The 15,174-nt window shown below is 39.5% G+C and overlaps 1 protein-coding gene across 2 annotated transcripts in view; it reads left to right on the forward strand.

Moving 5' to 3' along the window:
• Positions 1-2,429: 2,429 nt before the first annotated feature.
• Positions 2,430-15,174, forward strand: part of STARD9 (StAR related lipid transfer domain containing 9) — a 205,243-nt gene continuing 192,498 nt past the window's right edge. For both annotated transcript variants that reach the window (XM_077127589.1, XM_077127590.1), the window contains exons 1-3: positions 2,430-2,554; positions 10,458-10,527; positions 13,039-13,155. In XM_077127589.1, coding sequence (XP_076983704.1) covers positions 2,508-2,554; positions 10,458-10,527; positions 13,039-13,155 — 234 coding nt within the window. In that variant the 5' untranslated portion in view covers positions 2,430-2,507. The remainder of the gene's footprint in view (positions 2,555-10,457; positions 10,528-13,038; positions 13,156-15,174) is intronic.

The following is a 15,174-nucleotide window of genomic DNA, read 5'->3' on the forward strand; positions in this document are numbered from 1 at the left end:
AATACCCACCTGAATTAGGACCCACCTAATCCATCTTAACAACCACTCTTGATTGAGTCACATCTCTGGGGAGATGATCTAATCACAGTTTCAAGCATACAGTACTGAATAGGAATTAGAAGAAAAGGCTGTCTTTATAAAATGGGATTAGGATTAAAACATGACTTTTCTAGGGTACATATATCCTTGCAAACTGGCACAGATGCAATAACCCTCAATATAATAGTGACAAACCAAATCCAACAATATATTAAAAGGACTATATTCCATGATCAAGTGGGGGTTATTCCAAGAATGCAAGGATGGTTCAACATAAGAAAACCAGTTAGTGTAACAAATCACATTGGGAACGAAGGGAAAAAAAATCACATGATCATCTCAATTGATGCAGAAAAGGCATTTCACAAATTTAAACATCTTTTCATGATAAAAACACTCTGAAACAGAAGGCAGCTTTATACACAATAAAGGGCAATAACAAAAAAACCCACTGCAAATATCATACTCAATGTTGAAAGACTGAACACTTTTCCCTTAAGATCAGGAACAAGACACAGATGCCCCGTGTCACTACTGTTATTCAATATTTTGCTGGAAGTTATAGCCAGAACAACCAGATAAAAGAAAGAAATATAATGGGATCAAATTGGAAAGGAAGAAGTAAAATTATCTGTATTTGCAGATGACATCATACTATATATTAAAAATTCCGAAAGTATCCACAAGAAAGTTCCAGCACTAATAAACAAATTCAGCAACGTTACAAGACACAAGATAAACAAATAGAAGTCAATTGGGTTTCTATAATAATAATAATAATGAACAAACTGAAAAAGAAATCAAGAAAACATTTCCATTTATAATTGCATCTAAAATGATAAAATACCCAGGTATAAATTTCACTGAAGAAATTAAAGGCCTGTATACTGAAAAATACAAAGCATTGATGACAGAAATTAAAGAAGACCTAAATAATGGCAAAGATATCCCATGTTCACAGATTGATATTGTTAAGATGTCAGTTCTACCTAAAGTGACCTACTAGTTCAATGCAATCTGTATTAAAATTCCAGTCACCTTTTTTGTAGAAATGGAAATATTGGCCATCCAGTTTATGTGGATTTACAAGGAGCCCTGAAGAGCCCAAACAATTTTGAAATGGAAAACAAAATGGGAGGACTAACATGTCCTGATTTCAAAACTTACTACAAGGCTCTAGTAATTAAAACAATGTGTCACTGGCATAGCGATGGACATATGGACGTATAGAATTGAGAATCCAGAGATAAATCCACAAATCTTTGTTTTATCCATACAATAGAATTTTATTCAGCCCTAAAAATTAGTGAAGGGCAGGTACATGCTATAACCGGAATGGACCTTGTAGATATCATGTTGAGTGAAATAAGCCAGACACAAAAGGACAAATATCATATGACCTTTCTTACATGAAATACTTAGAATCTCAAATTCAATGAGACAGAAAGAAGAATAGTGGTTACCAGAGGTGGGAGAAGGGAACATAGGGAGTTATTGGTTAATAAGTTTCAGTTCTGGATGATGAAAATAGTCTGAAAATAGATAGTGGTGAATGTTACACAATAATGCTACTTAATGACAATGTCATGTAATGAAACATATAATGTCAGTAATGGCACTTAATATCAAAGAATTGTCCATTTAATATGATTGAGATGATTTGTTTTAGTATCTTTTACCACAATGATAAAAAATTATTAAAATAAAGAAGGAAAAGCGCAGATGTCCAATTTCACTTATTTGCAATAACTAGAGTATGCAAATGCATAGAGTGAAAGTAGATTATTCGTTACTCTTGGGATTTAATGCTTAAGGGGCATAGAATTTCTGTTTGGGGCCATGGAAAAGTTTGATAACAACATTTTGAATGCAGTTTAACAAATGGGAAATTTAATGTTATATATATGTGACCTCAACAACAGTTGAAAAAATATGTTTTAAAAAATTAATGGGGAGATGCACCAGTGGCTCAGTGTCAGGATTCTCGCCTGCTGTGCTGGAGATCCGAGTTCAACTCGCGGAGCATGCCCATGCCAAAAAAAAAATTAATGAACTTATTTAAATCTGTATAACATTGAAAAAAGAGAAACAGAAACAAGCTCTCTCACAGCACGCGTGGCTAGGCGACACTAGACCACACTTGTGCCTGTGTCCTTTGTCTCGGGACTCAGGATTGGCTGCAGCTCGGCAGGCACCGCCCTGCAAGGGCTGTAAGTGCACATGGGGGCGAGGCCATTCCGGACAGCTGAGGGTGGTTGGGTGTGGTCGGGCGTCTTCCCGCCCACGTGGCTCAGGACTGGCTGCGGCTGGACAGGCACCGCCCCTCTCGGCCCTCGACGCGCGCTCGGGTGGGGCTTCGCCTACAGGCGCGTGGGGCGGGTGGGGCCGGGCTTCGGCTTTGTTGTTGGGGTTGGGACCTGGGATGCAGCTGCTGGGCCGTCTTGCAAGGCTTGGGCGGTGGCCGGGGGATGGCGAACGTGCGAGTAGCCGTGAGAGTCCGGCCTCTCAGCAAGAAGTGAGTCTGGTGGGAGGGGGCATTTGAGGCGTCAACTGAGCGCGAGGAGCTGGAGGTCCCGGCTTCTCCGTCAGATAATTCTGGAGTAGAGGAATCAGACGCAGAGTGACTGGGATGGGGTCCGGAAACCGAAAAGGCCTGGTCAGACGGGAGTCTAGGGTCGACTTTCGCGTCCTGCAGAGTAGGATGGCGGTTCCTGGTGGCCTCCGGGGTGGGCTCTTTGTGTCCGGATCCCTGGCGGTTCTCCAGCCTGCGCGGAGCTTCGGGGGCCCGCATCTCAAGTCCAGGGGTGCGGGGTTGGGCCTCTCTCACCGGGCACATTGAGTAGCGCTGGGGAAGGATCTCTACGGAGAGATGCTTCTTTGTGGCTCTGGAGCACCTGTGAAGTCTGAGGTAGAATTTTATGTGTTCTTGAGTGCACATTTCTCTGCGAAGATGCGGAGAAGGGAAATTGCGAGCGCGTGAGAGAAAAGTTGAGGCCCGAAGAGATCATTTCGTCCTATACCCGACAGCTGTTAAGTGGGGGAAGTTATCCTAACCCTTCCCTCGACATGTCACTGCCCATTTCCTCGTAGATGAATCTGATCCTGCATCTCTTAGCTCTTGAGGCTTCCATTGTCTAGCCACATAATTTCTTCCCCTTTTCAGTAATTTTCTACTATAGGTTTGGAAAGTCAGGCAAAGCTTCTCAGAAGGGTTAGGGTTTGAGCCGTTCTTTTTAGAAAGACCGACTAGAATTTGCTGACAGTGGAATAAGTAAAGTGTAAAGAGCATCCTATGTAACAAGAACATCAGGAGCAAAGGACTTAGGCTGTTAGGGAACAGAGATAAAGGTGGTGGAGGGTTTGGTAGTAATGGGAATTAAGTTTTTCCTAATATGGGGGCCATTGACTTTGAAGGCTCATGCAGTTGACAGAATAATCAAGAGGAGAAGGAGAGAAATGTGATGGCAGAAGACCTAAGAAAAACAAAAAATAGAGTAGGAAAATGCAAAGACGGTACAATGAAGAAAAAAACAACCTGTGCCTACACTACTGTGTTTAGATTGGTTAAATGGTTTGTAACATCTGGCTTCTGCACAACTGGATGTGGTGGCACAGGGCTGGGGGATTTTCATTAAGTGTAGCTCCTTTCCTGAAGGAGACTTAAGCAATTCCCCTTTTTTGCAAAATTGTTCTTTTAGGGAAAGGATTGTCCTTTGGATAACAACTTTAACTCCTCTCAACAGTAACTTCTAAGTTTCTTGGGAAGAGGAACAAGGAATCTATAATAGCATGGATTAGATTAAGAAACTGATGTTTGGGTTGGGTTATTATTTGCAGACAGGAGAATAACATATCTCATCAAACAAAGTGGGGAGGGAGGAAGGGGGAAGAAGAGTACAAAAGTGCATTTACGTTTAGTTCAAGAGCGTTGTGCAGCAAGTGGTAGAATGACAGAACTGCAGATATCTATGAGTGGTTAGATTGTAGCAGATTGAAGATTCAGGAGCACAGATTTGGGGTCAGATACAGGTAAATGTAGTGTTATCCCAGCCAAGAAGTCCAGACCACTACTCTCCTCTCACAGAAGCCTGACAAGATGGCAGCTATACTTGGGTGTTTGTTAACTTCCATCTTCACAGAGGCTCATCTGAATGTAGGAAGGGAATCTGCTGATTATGTGGTTTGTTCCAACCTTCAAATAAGTCATTGGCACAGACTCAGATAAAGTCATTGAATCTGATGTACTTGGGAAGAAATCTTAGTGATCATCTGGTCCAAGCTTCCATGTTTTTGTTTTTCCATTTGAGAAAATGGTCCTGACTGGGAATTGTCTAAGGTCTAAAAGTATACAGAGCCACGATTTCGTTGGCCAGACCATGCTGCTCATTCTTGAGAGTACAGAAAAGTTGTACTTTCTCAATATAATGCTTTGTTTCCTCAGTAGGAGTAGAACTGATCCTTACTAAAATGTTAATATAAGAAATGGTTTTGATGTCCTGTTCTCTGTCTCACAGTTGTTTCCCTTAATCAGAAATTCCATATCTCATTATGAAATACTGTCCCTTGTCTATAAGACAGTTTGTCCTGTTCTGTCAACACTATAGAGTCTGGAACAATTCCCACTGCCCTGTCAAAACTTTATATTCCCTCTCTGTTTTGATTTTAAAGTCTGTGTTATAGGGATACCTATCTAAATTTTTTTCTGTGTGTGAAGATTGAATGATGTAATGCATTAAAAATACTTAGAGCCCGACTCAATTTAAGTGGCTAATCTGTATTAGTTATATGATTTTTTCTTTTTTTAAAATTATTGTGGTAACATATATATAACATAATATTTGCCATTTTAAACTGTGTACAATTCAGTGGCATTAATTACATTTACAGTATTGTGCTGTCATCACAAATCCCTTACCAAATCTTTATCATCAACCTAAACAGAAACTCTATACCCATTAATCCGTAACTCTTATTCTTACTGCCAATCCCTTCTCCTGCCCCAGCCCCTGGTGACCTCTCTGATCTGCTTTTTATCTCCAAATTTGCTTATTCTGAGTATTTCATCTAAGTGGAATCATCCAATATTTGTCCTTTTTTGTATCTGGCTTATTTCTCTTGGCATAATGTTGCCAAGTTTCATCTATGTTGTAGCATTATCAGAACTTGATTTTTTAAAACTTTTTTTATTGTGAAATACAGTATGTATACAAAGCAAAGAAAGAAAAAAGCAATAGTTTTCAAAGCACTCTTCAACAAGTAGTTACAGGACAGATCCCAGAGTTTGTCATGGGCTACCATATCATCATCTCAGATTCTTTCTTCTAGCTGCTCCAGAACATAGGAGGCTAGAGGAAATAAATTTTTTTTTATCATCACAGTCAACTTTTTTTTGCGTGTGTGAAAAATAACATATGTATAAAAAAAGCAATAAATTTCAAAGCACAGCACAACAGTTATTTGTAGAACAGATTTCAGAGTTTGGTATGGGTTACAATTCCACAATTTTAGGTTTTTACTTCTAACTGCTCTAAGATACTGGACACTAAAAGAAATATCAATTTAATGATTCAGCAATCATTATTCATTTGTTAAACCCTCCCTTCTCTGTGTAACTCCGCCATCACCTTTGATCTCTCTGTCCAACTCATTAGGAGTATTTCGACTATGGCCGTTCTAACTTTTTCGTGTTGTAAGGGGCTGTCAATAATGTAGGATAGGGAGATGGAACTAGCTGATGTTCTGTAGAGGCTGAACCCTTTAGGTTTCAGGACTTATGTGGTCCAGGGACCCATCTGGAGGTTGTAGGTTTCTGGAAAGTTTCTCTAGCACATGGAACCTTTGTAGAATCTTATGTCGTGCCCTAGGTGTTCTTTATGATTGGCCGGAATGGTTTTGGTTGGGGTTTGGCAAGTTATGATAGGTAGCAATGTCTAACTGAAACTTGTGTAAAAGTGACCTCCCGAGTAGTCTCTTAACACTATTTGAGCTCTCTCAGCCACTGATACTTTATTGGTTACACTTCTTTTTCCCCTTTTGGTCAGGATAAACTTCGTGATCCCACAGTTCCAGGGCCAGACTAATCCCTGGGAGTTATCTTCCACACCACCAGGGAGACTTTCACCCCTGGATGTCATGTCCCACTTAGGGAGGAAGGCAATGATTTCACTTGCAGAGCTGGGCTTAGAGAGAGTGAGGCCATATCTGAGCAACAAAAGAGGTCCTCCAGAAGTAAATCTTAGGCATACCTATAGGTAGGCTAAGCTTCTCTGCTACCTACATAAGCTCCATAAGAGCAAGCCTCAAGATTAAAGACTTGGTCTATTGATTTGGGTGTTCCTAAAGTTTGACACAGTATCAGCGGTTTCCCCAGTGGTAAATTTAATAATTCTATATTTTTTGTTCCATTCCTTAAAGGACTTTGCTGATACTTTTTGATTATCTGCTTAATATATTCTAGGATGTATCCAAGCATTACATTAAACTGTACAGGATTAAAGGCGCATATTCTAGGATGTATCCAAGCATTAAAGGATTAAAGGCCCTCATTCTTACTCTGGGTTCCCTGTGTTTTGATTCCTCAAATGAACTATCCAGACAGGTTGAGTTAGATTATGTCTACGGAAAATTTAGGTTCTGGACAAAATAAACTTTCTTCCTTTGGTCTCAAAGAGTAGGTGCAGTTCTAAAATATAGACAATGTATTCCTTACTCCTGTGTTCTGAATTACCTTATCCCAACCTGATCAGCTTTGTTCTTGTCTTTAAATACCAGGCTATACATATATAAAACAGCTCTCAAAATTTAGAAATAGTAATTACAACTGCAGACTAAATGTGACTACTATAAGAGCTTACAATCTAGGCCCCTGTTTTCTTGTAAGTATTTTCTAAAGGAGACCATACAATAATTGTTCTTTCACTTCTGGCTTATTTTGCCTCACCAAATATCCCACAGGTTCATTCACATTGTTGCATGCCTCACGACTTCGTCTGTTTTTGTAGCAGCCAAAATTTAATAATATGTATACACTATCATCTGCCAATGTACTTCTCAGTCAGTGCATCCTTCAGCCACCTGCGTTCATTAGGCATCATGTGTAGTGCCCAAAGTCCACAGTCCATCCACGCTCTCAATTTTAGATAATTTTGTGGTTCCCTATAGAAAGATAACCAATAAACACACCAAATAGGAAATCTAAACCTCCCCTTAACTCTTGTCCCTCCCCCCATTATTTGCCCCTGCTGTTGCCGTGGTACTGTTGATGTTAAACGTAATCCATAGCATGCAATAACAGTTTTTCCCCTGTACCCTAGAGTTAAACACTCTTTGAATCATACCTTTGAAGCAAGAACTTCATTTCTTTTTAAGGTGAATAATATTCCATTGTATGAATATACAACATTTTGTTTATACATTTATCTGTTGATGGACACTTGGGTTGTTTCCACTTTTTGGCTATTGTGAATAATGCTGCTATGAACATTGTGGATAAGTATCTGCTTGAGTCCCTGTTTTCAATTCTTTGGGGTATGTATACCTATGAGTGAAATTGGCAGGTCATATGGTTCTATATTTAACTTTCTGAAAACTACAAAATTATTTTCCACAGTGGCTGCATCATTTTGTGTTCCTACCAGCGATGCAAAAGGGTTCCAGTTTCTCCACATCCCTACCAACACTTATTTCCTGTTTTCTTAATAATAGCCATCATAGTGGGTGTGAGGTGGTTATCTCATTGTGGTTTGATTTGCATTTCCTACTGCCTAGTGATGTTGAATGTATTTTTATGTGTTTATGGCCATTTGTATATCTTCTTTGTAGAAATAGTTATATAAGTCCTTGGCCCAATTGTTGATTGGGTTGTTTGTCTCGTTGTTGGTTGAACTGTAGGGGTTCTTTATATATTCTGCATATTATGGTTTGCAACTATTTTGTACCATCCTGTAGTTGTCTTTTCACTTTCTTTCTTTCTTTTTTTGTTTGCATGAGCAGGCACCGAGAATCGAACCTGGGTCTCCAGCATGGCAGGCGAGAACTCTGCCTGCTGAGCCACTGTGGCCTGCCCTCTTTTCACTTTCTTGATAATGTCTTTTGATGCACAAAAGTTTAAAAGTTATAAATTTTAATGAAGTCCATTTTGTCTATTATTTTCTTTTGTTTGTGCTTTTGGTGTCATTTCTAATAGGCTCTATGGTTTTTAATGACTATTTTTATTCCTCAGGTCCCTGTACTCAGCTCTCTGTTTTTTCGAAGTTTTGAATTATGATGATAATTTGGTTGTTTTCCTCTATAGGTCAGTGCTTCTCAAACTAGAATATGCATGAAACACACCTGGAGAGCGAGTTATAATGTAGCTTATTGTAATTCCTGGTCCCCCAAAACAGAAAATCGAATTTGGTTGCCTACTTCATATCATTCTTTTGTAGGGGACTTGTGGCCCACGCTTTGAGAAATATTATCCTAGGGATAAATGTGTAATTGAGGGCTTCTTCCTTCTCAGTACCTTTAAGCTTAAGAAATATAATGGCTGTTGGCAGAATTCAGGACCCAGAAGCAAGTAGTAATAGCTATTACCTCTGCTTGTGTAGGGCTCCTCCTTAGTAGGTTTAAATTGAACTCTGCACCCTCATCCCAGGCAGTGTTGGGGTATTTGTGAGGCCAGCTCTCTAATGAGGTTGGTGGCCTTTCTTTCTGTTCCATTCAATTTTAATTAGCTCATATTTTGTTCCAGAATGCTCTGGAACTAGTAGGTTATCAATGGCAGTGGTCTAGGCAGGGAAATAGCAGCATCTCACCCTACTACATTGTCATGTCTTCCTATTTTTTTTTCTTCCTGGAATTTATTGGGGCATCCATTGTCATATTTCTGCCAAGAAGTCAAGTTCAGGAGTTTTTATGTGTATTTTTTGCTGCTTTATGCCAGAGAGTTCAGATGAATCCTCACAGAAGGGCATACTTTAAAACAATTAGATAATAGATTTAAGAAAATATATTGCATGATTTTTTTCTTCCTATTTTCTGTATTTTCCAATAATCTGATAATCTCCGTATCACATTTATAGTGGGTGAAGGGATAAGAAACAAACTTTAAAATACAGAAAGGAAAAAAATGTTATCTTGTAAAATGTTAACACCAAGGATGAAAAGTTTTCTGTAGGAGGGCTGAAGGCTAGGACAAGGGGAAGAGGAGGGGAGAGGATAATTTTAGCCCCTGATGGTCTAGGAAACTAAGAATATCCCTGATATCTTAAGTACTATCCAGTATGAAATGAATGTGAAAGAATATCAGGGGCTTGAGGAAATTTAAGTAACAGAAATGTCATTTTCTGGGAGAGGAAAATTTTCTAACTAGGGCTTTAACCCAGACTTACTGACAGGTTTGTAAAAATAATCTCAACTCTACAGGCCCTTGTCTTACTCTGCCTGGAATCCTCAGGGTCACTTCCTGGGAAGCCTGAGGAGAGAGAAGAAGGAAGCTGAATATATTTTCCCAATTTGCAGGTCTTGGGCTGGGAATAATTTAATTGATGAATCACAGTAGTGTAGAGGTGCTAATGAATTTAATTCTCATCTATTATATTTTGGCCTTGGGCTCTTCAGCTGAAGCTCTTTAGGTTTTAAAAAATGATTTAATATCTAGAATAGAGTACATTCTATTTAATTTGGGCTTCAGGCATGTTGGTCACCTGGATTAAGTCCTTTAAGATGAATTTAGGAATTGATTAGTTGTTAGCAGTGTTACTTATTACACAACTGCAGCATGGCAAAACTCTTAAGGATCTTAACTCTCTTTTCAGTTTAGGAAGATATAAGAAAAAGATTTGAGAAATAGGTGTTCAGGGTCTCCATGAAGAGGACGTTGACACCCTTTTTATTTCTGTCACTGGATATAATTAGAGAGAAATGTTATGTTGCATTTTGGGCCAAGGATGCTCTCCACTGTTTCCGAGCCTGATTTCTAAGGTATGGCTAAGAGCATAGGCTTTGGGGTCAGACAAACTTGGGTTTAAATTTTAGCTCTGTCATTATTAGCTGTGTGACTTTGAACAAGTTACATAATTTTTCTCAGCCTTAGTCCTCCATCTGTAAAAATGAGGAAATATTAGGGTGCTATGACAGGAGGGTATGTTGGGTGGATTGTATAATATGAAGTACAATATGTAGTGCACCTAGTATACAGAGGGTGCTCAATAAATAAATGGGGACTATTAGCTGTTAATGGAGCCAGGTGATCTAGGGGAACTAGTAGACTGCTTGATGTAATTCTTGCAGTTCCTTTTGGAGACAGATGTTCCAGTTATGGAGATGGCAGTCTGGAGATAATTTGTCCCACTAGTGCTGGGCATTGTCATCCTAAGCTTCTCTTTTCTTGATTAAAAGAATATGCTTCTTCTCATATGGATTTGGTCTTGTTTCAGGGAGACCAAAGATGGGAGCAGAATTATTGTGGAAGTTGATGGCAAAGTGGCAAAAGTCAGGAATTTAAAGGTAAGCCTGAAATTGTTTTCCCTTTTGTTTCCACTGAAGAGCTAGTTTCATTATAGGGGCTTCTAACTGAAGGTGTATGTGAATGTGTTCAGAGTGGGTGAGTGGGAGGGAAAAGGCGTGTAAGGGGAATTGTGGGAAAAGCATGGACCAACCATAAAGCAAATATAAAAACAAAGCAGAAAAGAAGTACAGGAAGTGTGACTGCTATAGCACACAGGGTGCAATTAAAAAAAATTTTTTTTATTGAGAATATCCATACACGTACAGTGCAACTGTATTATATAATCTGTGGCTCACAGTGTCATCAGGGTGCAGTGTTTTGAAAACTGATCAGTTGCAGCTTTGAAAGTAAATACAGAGCCACAAGGAGATTAATTTATGCTAAAGGCAATCCATGTATATATTGAATTCAACTGACAACCGTTTAGACTTGTGCCAAAATTCTCAATTACTAGAACTTCATCTGGAGGCATTGTGGAGATTTTAGCTCCTAGTGCAGGAGTCATTTGGCTATATGGACATGAGGTTCAATTCTAATACACAACAGTTCCTAGCCTGAGTCTGGTAACAGATTCTCTTTCAAAGATTTGATGACTTTAAGTCAACTGAACAAACACTGAAAACTCCCTTCCCCAATCCCCTTAAAAGGCTAATTTCCTCCATCCCATACTCCATTATCCTGGCCAGTACAAGACAGAAGGGGTTCCATTAGTTTTCCAGGCCTTTGGGAATATAGAGAAGCGGGGAAGCTGGCCATGTGACTATTGCTATAGTCAGCTTGCAGGTAGTATTCAGCGTTCATGAGAGCTAAGGAAGGTGACTGGAAGGAATGAGGATTATGTGGACCCTAGGCCTTCCAGCCTTGCCGGCTCTTGTGCTACTCCTGTGATGTGATCTGTTTCCTTTTGTCAGTAGGTCTCTGCTGAGAGAGAATGGGACCTGCCAAACTTTCAACAGGAGCTTCTCAGGAATAAAGGACCTTTTATTCTCTGCCATCTCTTTTTTTTATCTTTGTTGCCTAATCACTTCAGCTGCTTTGTTCTGAGAGCTCATATATATGTATATTTTTAATTTACGTATTAATTTAAAAAATAAAGAAACAAAATAAAACAACATACATAATCAGTAATTCACAATATCATCACTTAGTTGCATATTCATCATTTCTTAGAACATTTGCATTAATTCAGAAAAAGAAATAAAAAGACAATAGAAAAAGAAATAAACGAACACAGGAAAGAAAAAAAAAAGATTATACCTACCATACCCCTTACCCCTTGCCTTCATTGATCACTAGCATTTAAACTAAATTTATTTTAGCATTTGTTCCCCCTATTATTTATTTTTATTCCATATGTTCTACTCCTTTGTTGACAATGTAGATAAAAGGAGCATCAGACACAAGGTTTTCACAATCACACAGTCACATTGTGACAGCTGTATCATTATTCAATCATCCTCAAGAAACATGGCTACTGGAACACAGCTCTACATTTTCAGGCAGTTCCCTCCAGCCTCTCCATTACATCTTGAATAACAAGATGATATCTACTTGATGCATTAAGAATAACCTCCAGGATAACCTCTTGACTCTGTTTGGAATCTCGCAGCCATTGACAGTTTGTCTCATTTCCCTCTTCCCCCTTTTAGTGGAAAAGGTTTTCTCAATCCCTTGATGTTAAGTCTCATGAGAGCTCATATTTTTGATTCTTAAAAATAAATCCTTGGGGTGGGTCACAGTGGCTCAGCAGGCAGAATTCTCGCCGGCCGTGCTAGAGACCCAGGTTTGATTCCTGGTGCCTGCCCATGCAAAAAATAAATAAATAAATAAATAAAAATAAGTCCTGGCCAAGTTCAAACTCTAATCTGTTCCCTACACCCCTCTCTGACGGTTTATCTTCCTGAGGTCAGTTATTGACTAAGAATCTCTTAGTCATTCTGACAGCTTCATTCATTTGTAGTTTGTAGTGTCTAGTGCCAAGGGGTGATCTCTCCCTGTCTAGGATCTAAATTTTAAATAGTAAGACAAGGCATTTCTGTGAATAGTATCATTTTCCCTCATACCTCAGTTAGTGTGGTTCCAAACTCTGGCTCTACCTTTCTCTAACTTGGGCAACTGGGTTGGTCCTGGCCCTTCTGTGAAACCAACCCCTGGGTTGATGGAACCTCTGAGGTCCAGGGGCTGAACTTCTCATGGAGTTCAGGTATCCTCTGCAGAGATACTTAAAGAAGAAGTGATAGTGATAGGAAGATACTTAGAGAAGGAAAGTCTTTCCCTCCCAAGCTATCTTATCCTCATATGCTTGGTTCATATATAGGCAGACCTAGTATGATAGACAAACAGGGTTAATTCTCTGAGCTATATTTGCATCTAATGGGATGGGACAAATGTTTCTTTTTCAGTCAGATATCATAGACATTGTTATGACCAGACTAGATCTCTGTAGCTGTAACAGAGGGATCAGATGCCTCCGGCTAGATTCTAATACTGTATCCTATGTTCATTTTCAGGTGGTTCATCGACCAGATGGCTTTGGGGACTCCCGGGAGAAGGTTGTGGCATTTGGCTTTGATTACTGCTACTGGTCAGTCAATCCAGAGGACCCCCAGTATGCATCTCAGGATGTGGTAATACAATTTGTTATTTTTTCTTCACTCATTTCTCTAAAAGTGGATAATTATTGGGAAATGAACATGGAATCTGGGCCTTGGCCCTTTCTTACTTAGGATATTTTAGTCAGAAATTAATGATGTTTGATGTGAGAAAGGTATTAAGAGGGACCGTCCCAGAAAGAGCAGCAGAGATGGGGAAAGAGTTCTTGTTCAGACATAGAAGTTGGTGCATACATTTTGAGTGGGGTCACAGTATGATTGAGCTGGGTACAAATTAGTACAGGTGTAGTGTTTTATTCCTATGGTGTGTAGAGGTACTCACCTAAATTTTGGTCTTGTGTTACATGCATCAGAAGGACCCAGGAATCCTAGAGGCTGGTATTCTCTTTGAGCCGTAGGCTTGTGCTTGTGCTCCAAGGCTGAGTGTGAAAGGGCCAAACAGCTGGTCTGTCTGTCTGAAATATATATAGGAGGTGAATTTTATTGATCTTCTGTCTGAGGATTGAGAGGACCAGCCAAGGCTTTGCTAGCTGAGGCTGTTACTCATCTTTCCTGTTTCTGGATATGACGTAGAGGCTACCTAGGCCTGGTGGTTCTCCTTCCTCTGCTTAGCTCTGTCACAACTTTCTGAGGCAGCATTTGTGGCAGGTGGGTCTACAGGACTGCTCTCTGTTTCTCTGAAGCAGCAGCATGGTTTTTCAGGTCAAATGTTCTGGCTTAAAAACTGTTGAGGGTCACGCATTCAGTCCCCAGGATGGCCAGTAAGCCTTGCCCTATTAGTCTGTAGTCACAGACAATAGCCCTCATGAGGGCTAATAGCCCTCCAGGGTCTCTCTGAGAAAATCTGTCCCTTAAGTTAAAAAAAAACACGCTTATTTGGCCATGGGTGGGTCAGTATCATTTTACTCCTATATGAAAGAAAAGAACACTACAGGAATGTGTCCTTGGCAAGTACCATTGGAAAAATTTGGGGGAAAACCTTTGATGGTCATTGCCTATAATTGATATACCTTCAAATAAAAAGTCAAAGTGAATTTTCTGTCAAATATTTTAGTCTTTTGTGAAACTTTTTCTAATTATACCAAAGGAACAATGTTATCAAGTTTGAGTGACCTAGAAGAAACAGTACTGATTTTTTGTGGACACAGATTTCTGATGATTGAATAGTTCTAAACAACTGAAGTGTAATTCCCCCGATCTTCCCTTCTGAGTAGAATTTGTGGAAAGAAGAACCTATACCTGTTGGAACCCATTGACTCTGGGCCCATTTTGTGGGCCCATTCTGCCATAATATCATCCACCTTCATCGTTACAGTGTATTGCTGTGAATGCTCAGGGCAGTGTGGACATTACCTGGCCCCTACCTGGTCGTGTCTGCCCTTTGAAATATGGAGGCTCTGGCAAGTCCAGGCTTGTCTTGTGGTCTTTGATTTTTATCCCATCACTCAAGTGTGTGTGAGGGCTCTAGTTGCATTTGTAACCGTTCAGTGAGATCCCCCCCCCACCAAGAAGATCCAGGAAAGGAACTGACTTTCAATAAGAGAGGGTGGGACTCCTACAGCAGTCCAAATTGTGAATGTATTATCATATCAAAGATGATGGGCTTTCTATTAGCAAAAAGCATGAGCCTTCTGGTGGCTATTTCAGACTTCTCTGGTCATAGCACACCCAGTGCTCTTCTGTACATAAGAAAAATTAACTATTCTGTGTAATATTTGATAGGTCAGTAATCTGGAAGGTGTATCTGTATATGTGAAGTAAAACAAAAATAAATATATATATCAACTAACTTGATTATTTAGTGTGAGGCTCATGCTTTATATTTATGCAGTGCTTAAGTATATAAAAATAATCTGGTGGTGTAAGCTCTTATAGCAGTCACATTAAAAAATATTTTTATTGAGAGATATCCATTCATGTATAGTTCAACCATATTATACAATCAGTGGCTCAGAGTACCATCACATAGTTGTGTATCCTTCACCATAATCATTTTTAGAACATTTGCGTTACTCCAGAAAAAGAAATGACAGA

This window comes from Tamandua tetradactyla, chromosome 14 (genome assembly GCF_023851605.1).
Source record: "Tamandua tetradactyla isolate mTamTet1 chromosome 14, mTamTet1.pri, whole genome shotgun sequence".
Taxonomy (NCBI): domain Eukaryota; kingdom Metazoa; phylum Chordata; class Mammalia; order Pilosa; family Myrmecophagidae; genus Tamandua; species Tamandua tetradactyla.